Here is a 24,693-nt window from a genome sequence, read left to right on the forward strand (position 1 = left end):
CAAAACTTACACTCAAAGCTGGAAAAACATTACGACATGTCAATCCTCTAGAGGCTCCGAGAGACAGAGAAGCAAGAGACCGAAGAGGCGAAGACAGAAAAGAAAAGAGGTTTCATTTTTTTAAAAGTTAATAATTGTTTTTTTTATGCATTTTCGGAGAGTATAACAAACAAAGAAATGCCTAAAAGGGATAATGATAGGCACCCATCATTACTAGAATTATTCATATTAAGTGGGAATTTTTCTGCGGATTGTGCTTTTTCTTACGAGCATCATCCTTTATATATAGATCGTGCAGAAAATTTCTTACGCAGCCTACGGAAAAAGATAATAATTTGGATTTGTTGTTTGGACACTTGGTTGGAGTTGTTTAAACTTTAAATCCTTAGAAAACATGTATCAATATTTTCCCACTCTACAAAATTTGACAAAAAACAAAACAAAGGAAAGGAGAGAAGTTCCACGCATAAGCATCAATCAAATGATCAAAGCTAAACATGTAAAAGATCAGAAACAATCAATAAAAAGAAGCTACGAAACTACCATCAAGCAAGTCCAGCTTCCAGTCCACCAAATGTATCATAGAGAGGTTGGTTTAGAGTCTCGGGAAGATTAAACGCAAACATCCCTCCCACTATCCCACATGCTGCAAACACCGCAAACGGCAAATACCCTCCCAAAACGACCACAAACGGCGCCAATATCGCTCCCATTTGCGCCGCTTGAGTAGTACACCCGAGCGCGGCGTTCCTCACCACTGTCGGAAACAGCTCCGCCGTGTAAATAAACAGCAAATTATAAGTCCCCGCCATCCCAAATATCCCCAAAACACCACACACCATTCTCACCACCTTCCACACCCCAACGTTGCTCACCAAACTCCCCATCAAGCAAAAGAACCCACTGAACCACATCGTTGCCACCGTCAATGGCTTCCGTCCAAACCGGTCCAGAAGCACCGCCGTTATCGTAAAGGCTGGCATCTCCGCCACCGAGTTCAGCATCACGTTCACGTAAAGGTTGGTTTCCAGGTTCATGACGTTTAAACTAAGCCCATAGTACACCACAGAGGCTAGGAAATTAAGAGCCACCGCAATGAACAACCTCATACGAGTGATGGGTGAACAAACCACGTCTATGATGGACCCAATGAGTGCATCTTTGTTTTCGTTTTTGTAATTCATGATTTCTGTTATGTCATAGCCTGAACCTGAAGAAAATATAAGATTGATTGTATGATTAAAAAAAGGAAAAAAAAAAAAGTCGTTGGATTTAATTTTTCAGTAAAAAAAACTAACAAACTAATAATTAATATTTGATGATAAAAAATAAAAAATATCCTAAACCTGAACCTTGGTTTGTTGTGGGCGATGTTTCGTTGTCAAGTGCAAGGAGAACACCATCAGGAAGGTGTTTACCATTGGAAGAAGCAATGGTGGACATGAGTTTCATGGCTTCGGTAACTTTGCCACGAATGAGGTACCATCTTGGAGACTCGGAGATAAAGGGAAGGACAAGGATGATGTAGAGGAAGGAGGGGATGGAGGAAGCTATGTATAGATAGCGCCATGTTTGGAAGATGTAGGCGATGCCTGAGAGAAGTGCAATGCCACCGGAGAAGAAGTAGAAGGTGGACATACCCGCTGTACCACGTTTGGTTGGGCCGATTGGTTCGGTGGCAAGGACGAAGGCAGTGAGGCCGACGCCACCGCTGCTGAAGCCCGTGAGGAGGCGGAGGAGGACGTAGATCCAGTAGTTTGGGGACAGGGCTGTTAAGCAGCCGAAGATGGTGTTTAGGGCACAAACCACTGTGAGAGAGCCTTTCCTTCCTAAAGAGGAGTCTGAGAGGTGGCCAAATGTTCCAGCACCTGAAATTATAATGTCAAAACAATAGTGTGTTGTTATGTTCCATTAAGAACAATAATACATAAGTACTCTTTTATTTTAAATATCTCATCAATATTTTTTATTTTTTTTATTTTGTCATTCTATCAAATCATAAATCCAATAATATTTATATTTTTCTCAATGTCTAGGTGTCTTATAACATGTAAGTGTTCATATGAAACATTTTTCCTCCCATTAATGTTATGCAGTGAAATCGAATAATGTCTCTAATTGTTTAGTTAGCCAATGGAACAGAGAAATGTAACATATATGTGGAAGAAAATCAGTGTTAGGTTTATAATGATGTGCGCACCAAAGAGAAAAATTTGTGAAAGAAACATTTTGTCTTTGATAGCTGAAGTCAATGTGAGTTATACTAGTGCTCGAGTTACTTTCAGGTGGAAACAATTGCCAATTCTAGTTGTACTTGTACGTGAGGGATATTAACACTATTGCTGAATTTTTGCGTGTATTACACTGATACAACTTAAATTCTCTTAGTTAAATAAGGTGAAACTAGCTTATTCCGGTACTAATGTTCAAGATTCCACACTCATGGTATTGCCTATGGCTATATATAGTACTGTAAGCAAATAAGTATAAATAATATGAGATATAAAAAAAGTAGAAAAACCATATATTTAAATATCCCAATTGATATTTCTAAACAAACAAACAAATCAAGATTTAAAGAAAAACTAAGCATAAATAATAATACACAAATTAATAAACAGAAACAACTAAGATACATATTTTCGTTGACATATTCCAGGCATACACCACCTACGGATGATAGTTTTAGATTATGTAATAATTAATTTCTCCTGTTTATACTTTTCATTTTTATCTATTTCTCTTTTTTTTTTCACTTCATATTATCCAAAACATCTACACTTCTCCTTTATAATATGTATTAGTAATTTTTTTTATCAGTATATGTATTAGTATGCAAAATTCCCCAAAGCATTATTAGAAAGTATAGGTATCCCTATCATGATACCCTCTTTGAATTTCCAGCCTACAGCCCCACACTTATTGATATATTTCTCTTTTCTTTTTGTACAGCCGTCTAAGGAACACAGGATGAGTACTAAATATACAATGTAGCCTGCGCGGCTACGCCTCTGTTTTATAACATTTTTTGTTAGGTAAAAAGATGTGTGTATTAAAAAAAGTGACTTTATCTAATCTTATTACTTATAAAAGTTATAAAAAAAATTATGTAAATGAAGTGATGTGTCAAAACGAAACAAAGAAAGGAAAACAAGAACAAGCGACACACATCCAAAATAAATATCAGTAAACAGACAACTTAAAAGTTGCCATCGACTTCCACTTGTTTTCTTGTTTTTTTGTAATGGTGAGAGATATTTAAGATTTTTCATTTGATGTTCAATTAATTATTTTTTATTGAATTGATTTATTTTAAGATAAAATAATATTTTTTTTAATTACGACTCCATATCCAAAATTTAATTAAAAGATTAAGTGTTAGACCTAGTTGTGTTAACAACTTTTTTGATAACCCGAGTATTCAAAAACATGAACTCTAACTACAGGACAAATTAGAAAAGGATAGAGAGAAAAAAGTGAAATACATCTAAGTGGGAAAACGACAATATGCAGTTGGTTTCTGATTCACACTTTTTAATTCCTTCATCTAAAGTAGTAATCCATAACTGACCTTTTTATTATATTTTGCAAATCTTCACCAGTCACGCCCATCTCGCCGCTCGTCATTTTATCGTTTACGTAACTATATTCAATTGCTCCAAATTTAAAATGCCCCTTCCCAAACAATAACAGCCACAAGTCCCAATCAGAAACAAAACCATACTCACATTATGTCATTCTCAAATTTCGTGAGATGACTCTAAATTGTCTTTATTATAAATAAATTAATTAAAATCGGCCTAATAATACTATCACTAACAAGTTTGGATAGGTTACACAAAATCTTAAATTTTATTGTCAGCATTGTAAAAAATAATAATAATACTATAAAAAAACTTAAAATGATTAACGAATTTTTTTTATATAACTTTAAAATTGACAAAATATATTTTTAATTTCTAAAAACACCTGTCTTTAACAAAAATGATGAAACTAGAAATGTAATATTTTTTTTATAAAGATTAAAATTAATATTTTGAAATATTTAAAGGGATAAAAAAACATTTTTGACATTTTAAAACTTCACTAAATTTCCCGCCACTCTGTAATTAAGCAATTTTTATCACAAAATTCGGTGACTGTTTCATTAATTTTTTTGTGTAATGTTGTCCATTAATAATTTTTAAGATAAAAAGAAATTATAATCAAATAGGTAAAGATTATGCAGCCAAAGAAGAGAGTGGTAGGAAGAAAAGTCTAGACACGACAGTGAACTAACCAATCATGCAGCCAAAGAAGAAAACAGCCTGCACCAATCCAACCTTAAACTTATCTCCGCAAATCAAACCCCAATCGGAAACCGTGGAGCCGCCGCGGCCGCCGATCCACTCCCTCGACTCCGGCGAGAGACCGCACAAGTCGCCGCCGTCGCAGGCGGCGCCGGCGACGCACTTCCAGTCCGGTTCGCGGTCGGCGAAGATCATGACCATGGTGTGAAAGGCCTCGAGCGCCCACGCGAGGCTGGTGAGGATGAAGTGCTTGAGCTGCCACCGCCCGAACTCGCCGCAGTGTTTCTGCAGCATGTCGTCGATGCAGAGCTTCTCCATCGCCGGCTTCTTCGCCGCCACCGCCGCCGCTGGTAGCATCGGCGAGCGGAGGTCGTGGATGTCGGAGGAGGGGAATGTGGCGGCCATTCAGCAGCGCTTTGGGCGTTCTCTGACTCTGTTTGGTTTGGCGTTATGCGTTATATATACGGCGGCTGCTACTTGTGTTTCTTTGCTGGCACTGATAATACTAAAAGGTCGGATATCACGTGGTCACTGAATGAAAACGCGTTTATCTGATCACTAAGAAGGATAAGAATTTCTACAATCCAAAGAATTAAACAAGCAACAAACGTTTGATCAACACTCCTTATTAAATTATAATTTTAGTTCACTTATAATTTCTAATATGTGATTTTAATTCTTTTCTTTTTTTATCTCAAAATTTTAGTCCAAAATTTGTTTTTTTTAAATTACAATTTATTAGCCTAAAAAATATTATTATCATGTTATAGGTGTAAAATATCTACTAATTATGCATGCTTGGAAGACCATTTGAGGTCCAATGTACATTTGTCAAAACAACATCTTAATTTGTTACTTTTTAGTTGAAGTATTTACAAATTGGTGCTATCAAGCTTTTAATGGTAAGGAAAATATATCATTTGTTAATGACTAAATTTGATTGATTAACTTTAATGAAATATCCTTTAATCAGATTTTTTTTTTCATCCACAAACTCTTAAAGTAGAGAGACTTTACTTAATGCATATAATATTTTAATTAATTTGGTAAGAACTCTTTACTCAATACATATAATATTTAAAATGTATATATATTGTCAATGTTTTTTTTAATAATTTTGTAACTGTAATTTATTAATGAATATTTTTAAAGTAATTTGTAAAAACCATTTGCTAGATGCACGCATATACTATTTTATTAATTCATTAATTAATATTCTAACAAGAACATTTTAAAATTATTTATTATTATAGAAATTAATTCACCATTAATTAATTGCAGTTGAAAATTTGAATTGCATTACTAATCAGGCTAATTAGTGTCCAAAAATATAGCCAAATATATTTAATATGATTAATTAAATATTTTTAATTAATTAAAATCAATAATAATAGATATTTTAAATATTTTTAGTATACTCATTTTTTCTCTTAATGAGTATTCTAACTATATATATTTGTCTACATTTGATTGTCGTATACTAATTAGAACATATGACAAAAGATTTCATAATGTTTTCATTTTTATTTGTTTTAGCAATTTTAATAAAATTACTTAAGTGGGTTGTTTAAATTAAGAAATTGTTGTTTCAATTCATTTGTCTTACTGGAATTGAGTTGCTTACACACGCTTAAACTTTCCTTCTCACAAATTTAATCTCAAATCAGTCTAAATCAACTGCACTCAACATTCAACCCCTTGAATAAAAAACACCCTTAAAAATTTGGATAATTAAAAATTTTATATATCAATTAATAATTCTTTTTTCTTTTTATCTCTTTCTATCATACTACATCTTAAATAAAATCATTCAATTATCTCTTCTTTCTTCCTTTCTCTCTCAAGTTATAGATAATTCTAAATTGTTTATCAAATATTTTTCATTATAAAAAATACATTTATTAAATGAGCTAACATTGAAAATCGAATTATGCCAGCTTAAAAAAAGTCATTAAATAAGTGGGTCATGAAAGACGATTGTGGGTTGGCGAGGTTAATGTCAGCAAAGAAAAAAAAAGTCATTAAATACGTGTGGGTCATTGAAGCAGTAGTGTTGATTGTTACATCCTAAATAATGAATGACAAACGTTGATCAAGAAGAGGCCTCCAGTTTTGACACCACACTTGAGGCCAGTCAAAAAGTGCAGACGGTGACTTCAAGTAAGGACAAACGTTGATAAGGAGATACCATTTTAACCAATGCTTCCAATTTTAGGTCTAAAAAAATTTATAACAGATAAAGAAGTTGCTGATCAATCTATTTTAATTTGTTAAATTGTTTACCAAAATATTCAAAATTATATAAAAAAAAAAAGTCGTTAATGTCATATCGTGCGACTGATTCACTGACGACAGTGATAATAAGTCATAGCACGTGGAAGACAAAGTCTGCACTTGATCTACTGCACATTTTTTCCTTGGATAATATAGGATACGATTTGGACAAAATTACTGTCACTAAAATGATTACTTTAAATAATTTTTATTGTTATATCGAATTAAAATTTATAAATTGTTTTTGTAATTAATGTTGATTTTTAACGTTAGTTTCTTTTTTTTACGTCAATATTAGTTTCTACTATTGAACAAACTACTTAAATTTGATTTTAATTGAAAAATAACATACACCAGTACCTGCATATTAGTTTAATTTTTGGATGAAAAAAAAATATTTAAAACAAATATAAAATAATGATATGATTTAATTTAATTATAACATCAAATTTAAATCATTTTAAACCAAATTGTTTTTTTTACAATTTGGTTTGATTAAATACTTATTATTAATTATCATAAAAAACCACACATTACAAATTTATTAAAAAAATACATTATAAATCACAGTATAATCATAAAAAATTTAAAATAATACTTATTACATTATACTAAACATCCATTAAATAAAATTAATATAATTATAATATACGCTTTAATTTGATTTTTATAACAAGAACTAAAAACTAAATCAAGCTGTAAAAAATATGTGCTGATAAAGATTTTTTATTTAATTAATTTTTGGTTTATTTGGATAGATTTAATGATTTACAAATAATTTGATTTGGTCATTCCTTAAGAGAGTACATCAACCAATTCAATCATGAAGTTAGAGAAACAAGTAACTGACAACCAGAAGTGGTATTGATGCTAGCAAAAGACGAAGTAAAAGAAGGTTCGCCGTTCTTTGCTTCAATCTCAAAGATTCCTCTGTAATCCATAGAAGACATTTTGAAAAAAGCAAAAAAAGTATATCAACTATGAGAATACTTTAGAAGTAGGAAAGATAAAACCAGTTGATGGCGGAAAAAAAACGGATATAATCCAAAATTATAGAAAGCCTCCCTTACAAGTACCGAGACTAGTAAACCAATATCAGTTATGTAAACTGCATCCATCCTCTTCCCTTACAAAACCAACCCACTTCCCTGTTTAAACTATCTATATTACTGTGAATGGTTTGAAACTAAGTTTTATTACCAAGCAAACGGCAAAAGAGATGTAAAAGTAATTTTATATCAAAAGAAATATATTGAGTATACTATTAGAAAAAGGCGTTTTAGAGACCGAATTTGATCATATTGGTCACTATATAGAACAGTGACGGAAATAGCAACTGTTCGTATTCGGCTCAAAAACCTGTCGCTAAACCTTTAGCGACCGGCATATGTGTTGGTTGCTGTCTTGCAAACAATACATTCGGTCGCTATAAAAACTGCTCAGTCGCATAAATATTTAGCCTGTTTAATATGCTTAATAGTTAAGAACAAAAAATTCAAGGTGTACTATAATATATCTTGTTACGATAATCCAAGGTGTACCAAAATTCGGCATATACAATAATATATCTTGTTACAAGAACTTGTCAATCCTAATAACTACCTTCACCAAAAGCCATATAAAACAAGCTGCACACGAACCAACCATGATACCCCAACTCAGACAGAAACAACAAAGAAGCCACTCCAACTAAGTATCCATCCATCGCAGTAAAAGATATGTAAAATAAGTGTGCAAAATAGTTATTTTTATAACTGATACGACTTCTCCTACTCGTGTTGTTGCTCAATGCTTGTTGGATCCACTAGCAGTGCAACAACATAATCTTTCAATAGTTTCCCATCAGTGTATTTATCCTCAAAGTTTTCGTACGTAAATTCAGTTATATATATGCGCCACATTAAGAATACAATCAAGCACGAGCTTTGGGATGTGATCTGACTTAAGGCATTCTTCATTTATCAGCTTCCAAAAATCTTCAATCTCTTTTTGAATGAATTTATAAGTCTCTTCTTGTGATGACATGTCATATTGCTTCATGCAACATTCAACTGCTGAAGCTACATGCATTCTTTGTTGTTCAAACTATAAATAATCAAAGCAAACCCAAAACCCAAAAGCTCCATTAGATATGCCATATAATTTTTCACGTTTATGGAATTAAGCCAAAATTATTCTTTAGTGATTTAATGAATTAGTATTGGTTCAAAATTAATATAATAAAAAAACAGTTCAAATGAATATGACTTATAGTACCTTGTGTGAGGATATGTCATTCTCTAGTCTGCCAATAACTGAAACAGCTTTAAGGATTGTTGGATTGCTCAAAATCCAATCAAACACGTCTTGCGTTGAAGGTTTTGCCAAGAGAAGAAATGATGTTGTTTGAAGTGGGTATGTAGAAGTCTAGAAGATATAACTCCATTAACCTTATACATACTCTTAATATGTTAATATAGACCTCATGGCGCCATTTTGCTTCAACCAAGTAGGCTAGTGCCAAGTTACAGAACTGAAAGTACGTAAAATAACCCGAATATTAATTAATTATTAATTGAGTGAATGATGCAAAAATAGCATTGATCAGTTTTAAAATATAGGAATGAGAACCCTACAGCTTCTTTGACACATTGCACCACCCTGCTCGATTTTCCTGCAGTCTCCGCAGTAGTCAACTTTACTTCATCGAACAGTTCTACAATTCTATGCAACTTTTTGAGTGAAGTTTCCTTGGTTGTTATTGAATTTGTTAAATATATCTATTAGAACCCACCCACACATATGAGCTATATGAGATTTTAATGGGAATATTAAGAATCCGGATATGTATATAATATGATTAATGGATCATAGATTTCTTGGTAACAAAAATATTGTGGGCAAAGTTCGATCTACATACCTCTGATGAAATTAAATATGATATCCTCTTTGTTTAAGCAAGTGAAATAGTAAGGCAAGACAATGAAGGGAACCTTCTTCTTTGATGGCATTGTCATTTGTAAATATATTATGGATTTGTTTTAATTCTTCATCAATTTCATGTTGAAAATGATATATACCCAAACGTTGCAATGAGCCAACGAAATTTAGATTTTGTAAGATACTACTGCTTGAAGATAGAAACATCTTCTTCACTTCCTCTTTATGCATTTGAACCTGTTGCTTCATATTGTCATTGATTTCCTGCAAATAGTTGGAAGGAATAAAATGTTTGCAATGTAGATATGATTGAAAAAAGAATTGAAGAATGCAGATGTAATTGAAAATTTTTAATGTAGTAAAAAAAACATTTAGGAGGATTTTCTATATTTCTTGAAAATTTTGCAAGATCTTGATTAATCACAAGTAGACTCTAATGATTAAAAATTTATTTGACCATGCATTCACATTTAAAAAAATGTTTTTAAAGCCTGAATATGTTTATGATTAATTTTAAGAACTTTGATAGTCAAGTATTTGATTCTCCACTCAATTAAGTAGTTGACTATCAGTAAAACTAGTATATATATACTTCTTTGTTCATAGAAACGCAAAAAACGTTTAAATCAAGTTATCGATTATCATCAAGATATATTTACTACATTTGACTATCAAAGATATCTTGAGGTTTTCGTATACCAGAATATAAACTATGACCACAAAAAATATTCAGCTAGTTTTAGTTTGTTTCATTTTTAGCCGATTTTTTATTTGAAGCAAAGTAGTCAACTATAGCTTGACCAAATAATCAATTACTTTAAGAAATAGGGATATAAAGCTGGTGTTTTTTTATAAATAGATGGCATATATATAACTTAAAATCAAGAGAACATATATTGTTTTGCTGTAAAATTGCTCACAGCAGACACATCAATTTTGTAGGCTAATTACTTGAGGTCAAGTAATAAACTTCTACATAGTTTCTATATGGTGGGTTTTTCTTTTTTATTTATTTATTAAAAGAAGATAGAAATTATGATCAATTTTGTAAGCAATTTGATAGCATAACAACATATGTTTTCTTAATCGATGTGTTTGCAAACAATTTAACTGCAAAACAATATATGTTCTCTTAATTTCCAGTCATGTACGTAAAGTGAAATGCATCTATTTATAGATTATTTTTTTTGATAATTTTTTTTAAAAAACTTTTAATATATACATGTGTGTATTGATCTCTATTGAAACTTTGTAATTTACACTCACCCAATTAACGGCTAATTAAGTTATTTTTTCTTCTTCAGTTTTATGAATCTCTTGCATGAGAACTAGCTAGACGAATCCAAGATTTCATTAAAATTCGAACAAAGTAATTAAGAGTCAGTTTATTAAAATTTATTTGTTAATAAATTAAATACTTATTTTAAAAATTTTATTTTAAATTTAAACAAACTGACTTTGTAGCTTTATGAACACATCTACTTAGAGAATTGCATGCATACGTAAGTATAAATATAGTACTAATAATGATTCTGAGTCACATTGAAGAAAAACATCCCCCAAATTTACTCAAGGTAGCCTGATGTCGGGTACACCTAAAAGTTAGGGATAATATATCATACTTTTAATTTTTAGCAACCTATTCGTATCAATAAAAAAAATCCCAAGTATTAAACCTAAAATTCTTAAAGAAAAACTTGTGGGAAAAACTGCGGTTGTAGGATTTAAAACATTTTTTTTTAGAGGAAGGAGTTAAAACTTTGGCATGTAAAAATGATTTAAGGTTTACAGTCACAAAATTTAAAAATGGGTGTTATTCGTAAGCCAACGGATATTGAAAATTGTTGTTGACGTTTGACGAGTAGTACGTAGTACCTTGATGCAAACCAGGGATGATGAAGATGGGTACAGAATCGTTGTATCCAATAGCACATTGAGCATTGAGCAAACAACAACATACAAACAACATTTTTCTCAACTCACACATGGAACATCATGTAGGACAAATCAACTTTCCTAACAGCAGTTCACTTTTTCATATCTATTTATGCTTGCTAGTACATAACACTATGGTAATACATCTTCTCGAACGTATAGCAGGATATAAGATGTGTTACACATTTATATGTGAAATAGCTTCTCCTACTGGTGTTGTTCAAGGCACATGGGATCCATAAGCAATGAAGACACATAACCTTTCAGTAGTTCTCCATTAGTGAATTTATCCTGGTGGTTTTCATATGAAACCATAGACATGCGTGCCAAATTAACTACACAATCAAGCACAGATTTTGGGATGTCATTTGACTTAAGGCACTCTTCATTTATAACCTTCCAACCATCTTCAACGTCATTATGGATAAGGTGGTACGCCTCTGCTTGTGAAATGTTATATTGCTTCATGCAACATTCCACAGCTGAGGCAACATGTACTCTTTGTTGCTCAAACTATTAATCAAAGAAAATCCAAAAGTTACTAGGAACATTATAATAGTCAATAACTGTTAATATTAATTAAGCCATATTTGAGTGTATCTTCCACTTTGATGAAAAAATATTATGGATGAAGATATACCCCAAATCCTCATTGTCATTAAAAAAATGAATTAGTACCTTATGTGAGCCCATGTCGTCCAATACTCTACCAATAATTGATACCACTTTAATGATATTTGGATCACTAAAAATCCAATCAAACACATCTTTGTTTGCAAATTCTCCCAAGCCAATAAATGATGTAATGAAAAGAGGGAAACAAGAAGTCAAAATTCCATTAACTTTATATTCATCATATGTTGGAATGTAACCCTCGTGACACCATTTTGCCTCAGCCATGTAGCCTTTTATTAAGTTAAAAACCTACAAGTAAAATAATCAATGTATTATAAGATCAAATGAATCTTGAAAAAGAACTATTCAAGTAATAATATAGAAATATAAATTATCATACAGCTTGTTTAAAATATTGCACTACAAAGCTTGATTTCCCACTCTCCGTTGTCGCCAATTCTATTTCTTCACCCAGTTCTACAACTGTATCAAATACTACTTTCATGCATTGTGGAAGAGATTCAATGGGACTCTTATTCCATCTGAAATTAAAAAAAAAATTAATAAAAAAATTTAAGTGTGAAATCATGAGCTAAAAATCAATCATGTTATTTTTAAGTCCTGTTCCCATTGGATATCATATAAGCTATAATTTGTGAAACGCATCAACCTTTGAATTGCTTCTGTGAATAGCTCAAGTTCTTGAATAGTGCCATAAGCATCATAAGTATCGTCTAGAAGACAAACAACAGCAATCAATTTTCCCACAAACATTCTTGCGAGGCTGTGTTCAGGTTTGTAGGACATAGCCAATGACCAAAGGTAGGCCTCAACCAACCTACCTCTAGCGTAAGGGACCTTAGTCTCAAAGTTTGACTTTTTCCACCACCTATATAAAAAAATAAAATACACCTTAACAATTTAAATATGTTCCATTCTTTATGATGAAAAATCTTTAGTGTGATAGTGTATTTCAATATGAATGTAGTCATGACTAGGGAAAAAAATTCAAGAGACTTACTTGGTGATAGTGCTAATTTCTTTTTGATGTAGTTTTTGAAGAATATTGAAATCTACTTTTGCAAAGGTTAGTAGAGTTTTGTTATGAGATGCATCTTTTTCATAGAGATTCATGTGACACCTTGCCTCGAACCTAATTAAACTCTTGTTAAGAGGTAGTCTTAAGCAGTGATTGATTTGTGCTGCAAGAGATGGGCTTAATTGGTTGGCCAAGGACTTCATGTGAGTATTTGAGAAGTCACATGCTTCCTCCAATATGTCATCTTCGGGAGTTCTTAGATGTGCAGCTTCATACAAGCTACACAACCCTTGAATATCATTAGCAAGTGTTTCACTAAAGTTTCCTTGATCATTTTTGAATTTGTTAAATGCACCTGCTCATTTAATTGAACATAAATAATAAATAATGGCTATTTAATGGATTTTAATTTTGACATATATTTCTCTAGGCATATAATATATACTATCTTCTTATTTAAAATAATATTAATGACAAAGTTCTATACATACTTGATGAAATTTGATATCCTTGCTGTCTAAGCAAACGAAAGAGTAGAGCAAGAGAGTGATGATTGCCATCATCACTGATGGTGTTATTTTTTGTGAAACTGTTGTGAATTTGTTCCAATGCTTGATTGATTTCTTGTTGGAAATGATAGGATACACCGAAACGTTGGACTGAGTCAATCAAGTTTAATTTTTGTATGATATTTTGATCGATTGATGATTGAAACATCGTTTGCACCTCATTCCTTAGTGTTTGAGCTTGCTGCTTCTCGTCATCATTGACTCCCTGCAAATATATAGTAGCATTCAATTAACTGATATTTATAGAGTATTTAATAAAATTTTAAATTTACATTAACAACTATTGAGATTAGAATAATTATATTATACTTCCTCTGAATTTAAATATAAATAACTTTTATGCTAATTAAAAAGTTAATTAATATTATTTAATTTTAATAATTAAAATTTATTTATATTTAAGTATGAAGGAACTAGGAGAATACATATATTTCTTTTGTTATTTCTCTCATAGTTATCCAGTGTCATCTCAAGTCAACTTAATCAGCTAAACTGCGGGACATAAATTGTAGGTATGTAGGATGGACCTCCACATTCGACAATGCGCACTGTCTCTTTCTCATTCGCTTATCTTCTCTTTCCTTTCCATTGGTAAGACTATTATAATTAATTAAGTCTCTTGGGAACTAATAAAAAGACTACATATCTTGCATGGTCGCATATATGAATATAGTACTATAATACAATACCTCAAATTGAGAAGCATATTCAAGGAAAGTATCTCCCCATATGCAAGGAGCAAAACTCACGCAAGGTCGCTTGAGCTGGTCAGATACTGCATGTTGAATTGAGGCAAGTGTTGAAGCTGGAAGGGACATCTTTACAAGGTGCTTTGTATGGAAAAAAGATTTGTTTAATTATTGATGAAACACCCAAACATCTAGTTAGGTATTTATAGCGTATTAGTTTTACGTTGGTTTATTCAAAATCACATTGAAACATCAGTTAACTTAATTTTATGTAAACAGTGTTAACATGACTTTATGTTGGATTCATCTAAAATTAATAAACCATCAGGGCCCAGAGCGACCCCATGATGGCCTTTGTCGGGGTCATGATATGTTCAGAAAAGATTAACATTCACGTTTCCATATATATTTAGAAAAGATTAGCATTCACGTTTCCTCCTGCGCATGCTATGAAGGAAATACATGCACAAGAATGATTATCGTTGTTTAATTTTTAAAAAAAAAAACTGCCTCAGATTAAAAAGTGTTTATTATTGTTCATCTATCTGTAAATTTTCCGTCGTCTTTGTTAAAAGACAAACCATTAGAGGGTACAATGTTTGTTTTGATCCAAACAAATATACGGCAGTTGGCATTGGACGGTACAATTGTTTGTTTTGATCCAAACAAATATATGCAAGTTGGCAGCACCTCGTGTTACTCATAAGACACAATCGATCGACAGGAGAGATTAATAACCAATTCCATTAATTATTGAACACGAAGTAATAAATTTTCTTTTTATCCAATAGATTGATAAATAGTAACAACGTAGAGTAATAACATATAACAATCACCTTTTATTATTTATTTTTAAGTTAAAGGCAATATCTTCCATATAAGAGATTAAGAAAAATGTATAAGCACTATTTTTTTTTTACTTATTATTTGTTCGAGTGAAAAAATAAAATAAATGAGATAGAAAAACTAAATTTTCACATTTTATTTAGGAGGAGAAATAAGAAAGATGTACCGACAAAAAAATGAAAAAGAAAACAGATTTTATTTTTTATTTTTGAATTAGTGGCCAAGAGAATCTATCTTTCTCTCTCTGTTCCCAATTGACAAAAAGACTGATTGACATGAAAAGGAAGAAAAAAACTAATTAAAAAGTTAGTTGGTAGATAAAATTTGTTAGATTAATTAATAAAATTATATATTGAATTAAAAAATTTAAAATGAAATAAATAAAAATATTTATATTATATTTTTATATAAATTTAATTTTATTTTATGGGTAAAAATATATTATAAGGTATTAGGATTTTAGTTTTTAATTAATTTTAAAATCAGAAATTTTTATTTATAGCAAAATATTTGTATTATATTTTTTGTTTCAATTATTATATTTTTCATATTATGTATTATACTAGTAATCTTATATTATATCTTATAATATTTATAATCAAATTTAAAATAAAGTAAAAAAAAAAACATATACACAAAAGTATAAATATTTTTATTGTATTAATTAGCATAATAGTTAAAATAAATCATATAATATAAAATTATTTTAAAAAAAAATCTAACATTTATCATTGTTAATTTTGTGAAATATATATATAATATTGGAATTCTTTCTCAATGTAGCATATTTCTTTGTGTGTTAAATCCTGGTCAAGAAAATATGCACTTGCAAACTTTGAGTAAACAACAACATACAAACAGTATTTGTTTCAACTCACACATTGAGCAATTCATATAGGATCAATCAAGTTTCCTGTGGACAATTCGCTTTTCACATGCTTGCTAGTACATAGCACTATATGCAATACATCTCCTTAATCGTATAAAGGAATATAAGATGTATTGTGAAATAGCTTCCCCTATTCATGCTCATTGAGGCGAATTGGATCCATAAGCAGTGAAGAGACAAACTCTTTCAGTAATTCTCCATTTGTGAATTTATCCTGGTGATTTTCACATGAAACCACTGACATGCGTGCCAAATTAACTACACAATCAAGCACAAATTTTGAGATATCATTTGACTTGAGGCACTGTTCATTTATAACCTTCCAACAATCTTCAACATCATTATGAATAAGGTAATAGGCCTTTGCTTGTGAAATGTCATATTGCTTCGTGCAACAGTCGACGGCTGAGGCAACATGTACTCTTTGCTGTTCAAACTATTAATAAAAGAAAATCCAAAAGTTATTATTTCCGAACGTCATAATGATCAATATTATGAATATTAAGGGTTAACTAAGTTTTAATCCTTAAATATTTTTGAAATACGCTTATTAGTTCCTGAACAAAAATTTATTTGATCAAAGTTTTAAAAAAAATTGTGTCAAGATTTTTACTTTAGTTTCTAAAAAAAATGACCAATCAAGACCCTTAAACTTTTTAAAATCTCAGTTTTTATTCCCTAAAACTTTATTAAATAAATAAAAATAAGATGATTCAAATTTTTGTTTAGGAATTAATAATTAAATTTTTATAAAATTTAGGAACCTTAACTGATCAAACTTTTAGTTAGAGATTAAAAATTTTAATTAAAAAATTGAGGAACTTTTAACTTATTAAACTTGTATTTAAAGATTAAAAAATAAATTTTAAAAAAATTTAAAAATAAAAACTTAATTAACCCTAATATTAATTAAGCCATGTGTGTACCTTGTGTGTGAGCCCATGTCGTCCAAGACTCTACCAATAATTGATGCAGCTTTGATGACATTTGGATCACTAAAAACCCAATCGAACACACCTTCATTTGCAGATTCCCCCATGCCAATAAACGATGTAATGAAAAGAGGAAAACAAGAAGTGAAAATTCCATTAACTTTATATTCCATTAATTAGTTAAACACTGCGGGATATAATTAAATTGTAGGTAAGTAGGATGGACCCTCAACAATGCCCACTGTCTCTCTCATTCACTCACTTATTTCCTCTTCACTTTCCTTTTGTAAGACATATTATAGGTCACTTGGGGAAAAAAAATACTGCATTTTATTTGTAAAAGGGAATTGAAGTCTATTCAAACTGCGCAGTTTACACTCACCTAATTAATGGCTGGGATTTTTATAACTTCATAACATATTTATACTCTTGATGAATCTCTTGCATGCGAACTAGCTAGACTAATTCAAGTTAAAAAATAATCCAAGATGCCAAGTGTGAAAAAAAATGGTATTATCAAGAGTATATTGAGATGCTTCGAGTTTCTTTCCGGGTTTAAGGTGAACTTCTCCACAAAAAAAAAAAAAAAAAAAAAAAAGATTTGGGTGTCATTGGGGTGGATAAAGAGGAAGCATTAGGTATGCATTTTTGTTAAATTGTAAATTGTTAGTATGTCCTTTTGTTTATTTGGGAATTCTCATTGGTACAAATCCTAAGAGAGTGAAAACTTGGCAACCTTTATTGATAAATTTGTTAGGAAATTGTCGGGTTGGAATCAGAAAGTTTTATGCTTTGCAGGTAGGGTGTGTCTAATAAACCATGTTTTATCTTCTTTGGTTTTTTTCTTTTTTTCCTTCTTTAAAGTTCCTAAGAAAGTGGGTGACATTCTCATCAAACTTGAAAGGAATTTTTCATGGGGTGTAAGGAAGGGAAGAGAAAAATATGTTGGGAGAGTGACGTGTTGGGTTGGAGAGGCCTTGAAAGGGAGGAAAATGTGCATAATTCATCACTTTGGTGGAGGAACTTGAACGATTCATGTGGGAGGGAAAATGAGAGTGAGTGGTTTGATGAGATGGTGAGTTGGAAGCTTGGGAAAGGGGATAAAATTTTATTTCGGAGTGAAGTGTGGTTGGGAGATAAAAAGTTTGACATATAAATATCCAAGACTTATCCTTAACTGGGAATAAAAAGGGGGATATTATAGCTAACCTGGGTCGGTGGGAAGGTGAGATTTGGTCAATGGGAAATTTATTTCTTCATCAGGTTACTTATCACTCTTGGTCGTGGTTAAAGAATTATGATCCTTATTTCATCAAATCCGGGGGTGCAAGCGTTTTGTAGGTAACAAATCTTTGGGTAGTTAGAAACACTCACTGTTATGTATACACATAGGGGTGGGCGATTATCACTTATTTATGATTATTAATGGCATAAATAACCTGTAAACGCTCCACGTTAGGGGAAGAGTATGCAGGACACAACGTATTTGATTCGCTATGTAATTGTTGGAACAATGCTACTCCTGGTACCTTTATCTTTATATATATATAAGCAATGCTCTCTCAATATTTTCTGTAAAAGTACAAGCTCGCTCTTTCCGTAAGCGCATTAATTATATGCAACTTATAACACTAGACTAGTTCAAACGTTAACTAGAAAGAAGAAGAAGAAAAACTGATAGGTTGTTAAGAGTTCTATTGTATCCGAACCAAGAAGTGCACGTTACTTTTAGATAGCGAGTTAAGGTAATGAGCCTTTTTGTAATATAAGAAGCAATTAGCTACTATTTGTTACTTTCATTGCATCATGAAAAAATAATTAATTATTTCTCACCATAAAAGGTACTGACAGACTAATAATACACATGTCCATTTCAAGTTACACGCGTGTATATATATATATATATATATATATATATATATATATATAATACCACATTTTCAGAAGAAAGTATCTTATATTAATTTTTTATCGATAAGTATTAATATTTAGTCTTTTGAAACATTCCTCATCTTGATCCTCCGATTTAAAATATACTTTTTTTAGTTTCTTAAATTTATAAAATATTTTTTTTAATCCTTCAAAATAAATTTAAGAGACTAAAATGATAAGACTTTATGTTCTTTTTAGTCATTCAAAGTAAAATTAAGGAATTAAAAATAATATAATTTAATTGAAGGATATCTAAATCAAAAGTGTCACAAAAGTGAAAGATTAAAAATATACTTAAACCTTAAAAGAAATATAATTATTATCGTCAGATAGTTTAAGAACCTGCAAAATAATTTCACTTTTTTTATTTAAATTTATTCATGGGGTAATGTATTTCTTTTTATTTTAAATTTTAACACTAAAATCACTGTAGTGCGATTCCAGTATGTTGTTTTCCTTCAGTTCTTATTTGATTTTGCATTAATTCCTTATAAAATTATTATAACGCTGAAATCATATGATCATTTTCCTATAAAATTTCTTAATGAAAAAAAGGTCCAATTTATATCATTTAACTTACGCACAGTTATGTATAGTTTAGTTCTAAAACTTCCTGTGTCAAAAAAAATTCTAAAACATCCTAAACATCTTTATAATGTGACCAAATTAAAAACTTTGATGAAATGATGAAAAAGCAAAAGTAGACATATTAGGAATGTGTCTTTCAACCTCAGATACCACAGCTGATAATAAAATATAAGTTAATTTGATAGTTAATTTTGATTAAAAATAATTGAAACTTTACTTTATTATTATTTTTAAGAAAATAATAAAAAAATTAACATGTTTGTTATTTTTTATTAGCAGAATTCAAAAGAAGAAGATTTCAAGTGTTTGAGAGAAAAAATTAATGCAAAAACAAAAAGAAAAAAGTCTTGAAAAAAAATTAGAAGAATTAAAAAGTCCACCATTCTCGCTTAACGCACAACACACACTTAGCACGAAAAAAATCCTCAAGAACTTTAAAGGCACGCTTTGCGCGAAGGCCTATGCTAAGCCTCGAGTCAACGTGAAAATTAAGCTACCTAGTGTCTATATAAGGAGGAGGAAACATAAGAAAAAGGGGACAATCTCACAACCTACACAATTGGTCTATCCCTTAAGAGAAACTCTCTTTCCTTAGTCATCCTTCTTTTCTTGTTATTAGTCATCTATCACCTTTTCCATCCACCTCAACCCCTTAAAGTGTAAAAGTCTATCATGACAATGAGGGGCTAACCTCCTTAGTTAGGTCCTGGCAGGTCTAAAAAACCAACAAATGTATTGTAATGTTTCATATTTATCAATGCAATCAGGTGTTAATTTCTTTCCTATTTTCTTATTTTAATTTCATCTATCATTCAATCTTGCATTATCTTTAGGGGTTAGACGCTCGGAAGACAATAATCCTTAATAAAAGTATAAGGAAGGTCTTGCATGCATTAGTTTTAGGGATTAATCGGTCGGGAGACAGTAATCCTTAATAGAACTAGGAAAGGGTATCTCAACATTACATTTATAGGGATAGAGTGAATTTGTTATGTCTTCATCATGAGGGATTCAGGTTGAGCATATTAGTATATGTGGGTAAGAAAAATTTACCAAATTGATAGAGAAAAATCTAAAATAATACATCCTAACAAATAAGGCAGGTTAGTCTCAACATTATCACATTCTAAGAGTTTGTCTTTCTCTATCTTCATCTTATCTTTTATTTTTCTTATCTTATCTTTCTTTATCTTCAATTTTCTTTTATCTTTATCATTTTTTAATTCAAATATTTTATCTTTTCTATTTTCTACTTTTATTTTTAAATATTTATCTTTTCTTCTAAATCTTTATCTTATTTTCTATCTATTATTTCCTTATCTTTGCTTTTAAATTAGATTTACATCAATCTAAATACAATTAAAATTTCGGTAAATTCTTGTTGAAAGTCTATGTTTGCAATTGATGTACAATTTGACTTAATGAGCCATATCTAAAACGTGCGTGCAGCCAATGTAGACTTAGCCAATGTTGACGTTGAATGTTGAATGTTGAATGTTAGAAAATTGAAACGTTTACGTTTGCAGCTGAACTGATTCGAGGGTAGGTAAAGAGAAAAGAATTCTGATTAAGTGTTCAACTTTCCACCAAAAATCGCTATATTATCTACTTAATTTTGTAATGTTCTTTTATAATCAGTGACTTAATATATTTTTCTGAAAGGATAAAATTATAAATATTTAAAAATATTAATTTTTTCTTTAACCATATTATCTACTTAATTTTGCAATGTTGTTTTATTTCAAGTACTGAAAATGGATGACCTCTCTGCTATTTAAACTGATGATGGGGATGTGCATGGAACAACACAAAAACAAAAGTGAAAATGGAGTTAGTTCTAAACAGCACAACAATTGGAGTTGGAGTTGTTTCTCTGATCCTCCTCTTGTACTTGTTTTTGCGTGGTGGTTCATGGAAGAGTGGGGAAGAGGGTCCTCCAACAGTTGCAGGTGCATGGCCAATAATTGGTCACCTCCCATTGTTGCTTGGTTCAAAGACACCTCATAAAACATTGGGTGACTTGGCTGACAAGTATGGACCCATATTCTCGATCAAGATTGGTGCCAAAAACGCAGTGGTTGTTAGCAACTGGGAAATGGCTAAAGAATGCTACACCACAAACGACATCGCCGTTTCCTCCCTCCCCGATCTTATCTCCGCTAACCTCTTGTGCTACAACCGATCCATGATAGTCGTAGCACCCTACGGTCCCTATTGGCGCCAACTTCGAAAGATTTTAATGTCTGAGTTCCTATCTCCTTCCCGAGTAGAGCAACTACACCATGTTCGCGTCTCTGAAGTTCAAAGTTCCATAACGGAGCTCTTCCGTGATTGGCGTAGCAATAAGAATGTCCAGTCTGGCTTTGCCACTGTGGAGTTGAAGCAATGGTTCTCTCTTCTTGTCTTCAACATGATTCTGCGGATGGTCTGTGGGAAGCGCTATTTCAGCGCTTCTACTTCGGATGATGAGAAGGCAAACAGATGCGTTAAGGCTGTGGATGAGTTCGTGCGTCTCGCCGCCACCTTCACCGTGGGAGATGCCATTCCTTATCTTAGATGGTTTGACTTTGGTGGCTATGAGAATGATATGAGAGAAACTGGGAAGGAATTGGACGAGATTATTGGCGAGTGGTTAGATGAGCATCGACAAAAAAGAAAAATGGGTGAGAACGTTCAAGACCTCATGAGCGTGTTGCTTTCCTTGCTTGAAGGAAAAACTATTGAGGGCATGAATGTTGATATTGTCATCAAATCCTTTGTATTGGTATGTATATATACTCTTCATTCATCTACTTGTTACCATGTTAATTAATTAGCACCAGGTCATGACTTTAATTAATTTTTTGGTCTTAAAAATGGATAAACTTTGAAAAGATGGACAAGCAATATAATGGATAAAGATCGAACACTATACATATTGTGGAGTTGGAAATTAGGTTGTAATATGTGTTAACAATACAAATATAGAGAGCAGAACATAAACAACGGAGCGATCCGTGATGAAAGTTTGAAAGAGATGAAAAACCTTTTTAGTTTGCTCTTAAAAACGATTTTCGTAGCTCACTTTTCTCTCAAGAAACTTCTAAAAATGAATATGGATTAGAGTCGCATTGCTGGGTGCTCAGAAGTTCGCTATTTACAGTTGAGAACCATAATAATTTATTATTACTGTCTCAAGAAAATCAATTATTTTGATCTTGAAATTATTTGGGTTTAAGTTTGATCAAGATAATAGATTATTTTTAGCATTGATCTATTATTTGCACATTTGTGCCAAATCTCAAAATATACTATCGCTAAAATAGTTTATTATTTTGTTTCATAATCTATTAATTTGTTGTTCGAGAGCCAATTTATTCCATAATCAATGATGTATATGTATGTAATATGTGGTGCAGCAAAAGTGTGCATTGCAGTATGTATTTATATCATCGCTTGAAGATTATGTGGATTTATGGTTTACATTGTAGTCCTTTACTGTATTGGGAGTTAATGTATTCAAAGCATATAGAGTCTTTCATTTAATCTCCTTTTTTTTCTATTTGGCTTGGTGTATTATCTTCATGCATGTAACCAATCAATAACACGTCTTGTTCCTGGATTGGTAATTTATCACTTCAATAAAATATTTTTACCCTTCAAAAAACATTTAAAAAATCTTAAATAGAATGATGCAAACATCATATTCATTTGCTTCATTTCTTAATTTACAAACCCCCACTAATTACACATTCATTTGGATTACGTATTTGATTCGCAGACAGTAATTCAAGCAGGAACTGAGGCAAGCATTACTACTCTTATATGGGCAACAAGTTTGATATTGAATAATCCTAGTGTACTAGAAAAACTTAAAGCAGAACTAGACATCCAAGTTGGAAAAGAGAGATACATATGTGAGTCTGATTTAAGTAAGTTAACATATCTTCAAGCTGTAGTCAAAGAAACTTTAAGATTGTACCCTCCAGCTCCTCTCTCAAGACCTCGTGAGTTTGAAGAGGATTGCACTATAGGTGGCTACACTGTCAAAAAGGGAACTCGTCTAATTACAAATCTTTCCAAGATCCACACAGATCATAACGTTTGGTCAAATCCATTAGAGTTTAAACCAGAAAGGTTCCTTACGACTGATAAAGATATAGACATGAAGGGTCAACATTTTCAGCTATTACCATTTGGAGGTGGTAGGAGGATTTGTCCTGGAATAAACTTAGGCCTTCAAACAGTTCGTTTGACACTTGCTAGTTTTTTGCATTCCTTTGAAATCTTAAATCCATCAACTGAGCCTCTTGATATGACTGAAGTCTTTAGAGCAACCAACACTAAAGCCACTCCACTTGAGATTCTTATTAAACCACGTCTATCTCCTAGTTGTTATGAAAGTATCTAATATTTAATTATGTGTTAGTTGTGTGAACCTGCTGTCTGTATTTTTTATTTCTAAACTATATGTAATCTGTTTTAAAATAAGCCTGGTTTGCCTTGTAAGCTATTCCAAAACTATGTATTTTGTTGCTTAATCTCATTTGAATAAACATGAAGCAAGAGATTGATGGTGTTTTCTTCAATATTCCTTTGTTATTTATTATTTCTACGCAACATGTTACACATGCGCAAAAAATTTACACTTCATAATTAAATTAATAAATAGTTTTTTTAAAATTAAAGACTTTATATGTTGAATTTTGAGTGAATGTAACAAGGGTGGTTACATTTCGGCCACAACAAACGTAAACAGACACAACAGAACACATATAAGGACTTTTCCGAGAATCTAATGTTTTTTTGGAGAATATCGAAGAAGAATGAAAAGATAAAGTAAAAAAGAATCAAACATTTTTATTTATTTATAAAACACGTGTCTGATTTTGGAATACTGACCCAGCATTTTAGGTTTTGTGCTGCTGAACCAATGTGGTTTTGGGCTGGCTATTTTGGGCTAAAACTTGTTGCACTCTCACTGTTGTTTTCTGCTGTACCCCATTTATTCTGAAAAGTCCAATCCAAAATACAATTCCCGAATGAATGGGGACACAACAAAAAACAATAGTAATAGTGCAAGAAGCAACATCCTTTGCTCTGTTGCATCTCAGGATATGTTATGGGCCTGCGTTTGCTGCAGGGATTGTTTCAAGTGTCATTCGGTTTGTCTATTTTTTGTATTTTTTTCTTGTACC

General features: G+C 31.5%; 3 protein-coding genes across 3 annotated transcripts; 1 reads left to right on the plus strand and 2 right to left on the minus strand.

Moving 5' to 3' along the window:
• Window positions 1-320: 320 nt before the first annotated feature.
• Window positions 321-4,883, minus strand: LOC114377102 (organic cation/carnitine transporter 4-like). Its single transcript, XM_028335498.1, has 3 exons — window positions 4,280-4,883; window positions 1,353-1,868; window positions 321-1,210 (listed from the first exon to the last, which is right to left on the minus strand). Exons 1-3 carry the CDS (start codon window positions 4,692-4,694, stop codon window positions 546-548), a joined length of 1,596 nt encoding a protein of 531 aa, XP_028191299.1. The 5' UTR covers window positions 4,695-4,883; the 3' UTR covers window positions 321-545.
• A 6,501-nt stretch (window positions 4,884-11,384) lies between these two features.
• LOC114375760 (probable terpene synthase 2) lies at window positions 11,385-14,488 on the minus strand. Its single transcript, XM_028333613.1, has 7 exons — window positions 14,330-14,488; window positions 13,563-13,845; window positions 13,054-13,426; window positions 12,703-12,921; window positions 12,433-12,574; window positions 12,096-12,341; window positions 11,385-11,930 (listed from the first exon to the last, which is right to left on the minus strand). Exons 1-7 carry the CDS (start codon window positions 14,456-14,458, stop codon window positions 11,625-11,627), a joined length of 1,698 nt encoding a protein of 565 aa, XP_028189414.1. The 5' UTR covers window positions 14,459-14,488; the 3' UTR covers window positions 11,385-11,624.
• A 6,804-nt stretch (window positions 14,489-21,292) lies between these two features.
• Window positions 21,293-24,076, plus strand: LOC114377295 (cytochrome P450 82A2). The gene is made up of 2 exons (XM_028335741.1): window positions 21,293-22,280; window positions 23,277-24,076. Exons 1-2 carry the CDS (start codon window positions 21,342-21,344, stop codon window positions 23,904-23,906), a joined length of 1,569 nt encoding a protein of 522 aa, XP_028191542.1. The 5' UTR covers window positions 21,293-21,341; the 3' UTR covers window positions 23,907-24,076.
• Window positions 24,077-24,693: the final 617 nt, after the last annotated feature.

This window comes from Glycine soja, chromosome 11, assembly GCF_004193775.1.
Source record: "Glycine soja cultivar W05 chromosome 11, ASM419377v2, whole genome shotgun sequence".
Taxonomy (NCBI): domain Eukaryota; kingdom Viridiplantae; phylum Streptophyta; class Magnoliopsida; order Fabales; family Fabaceae; genus Glycine; species Glycine soja.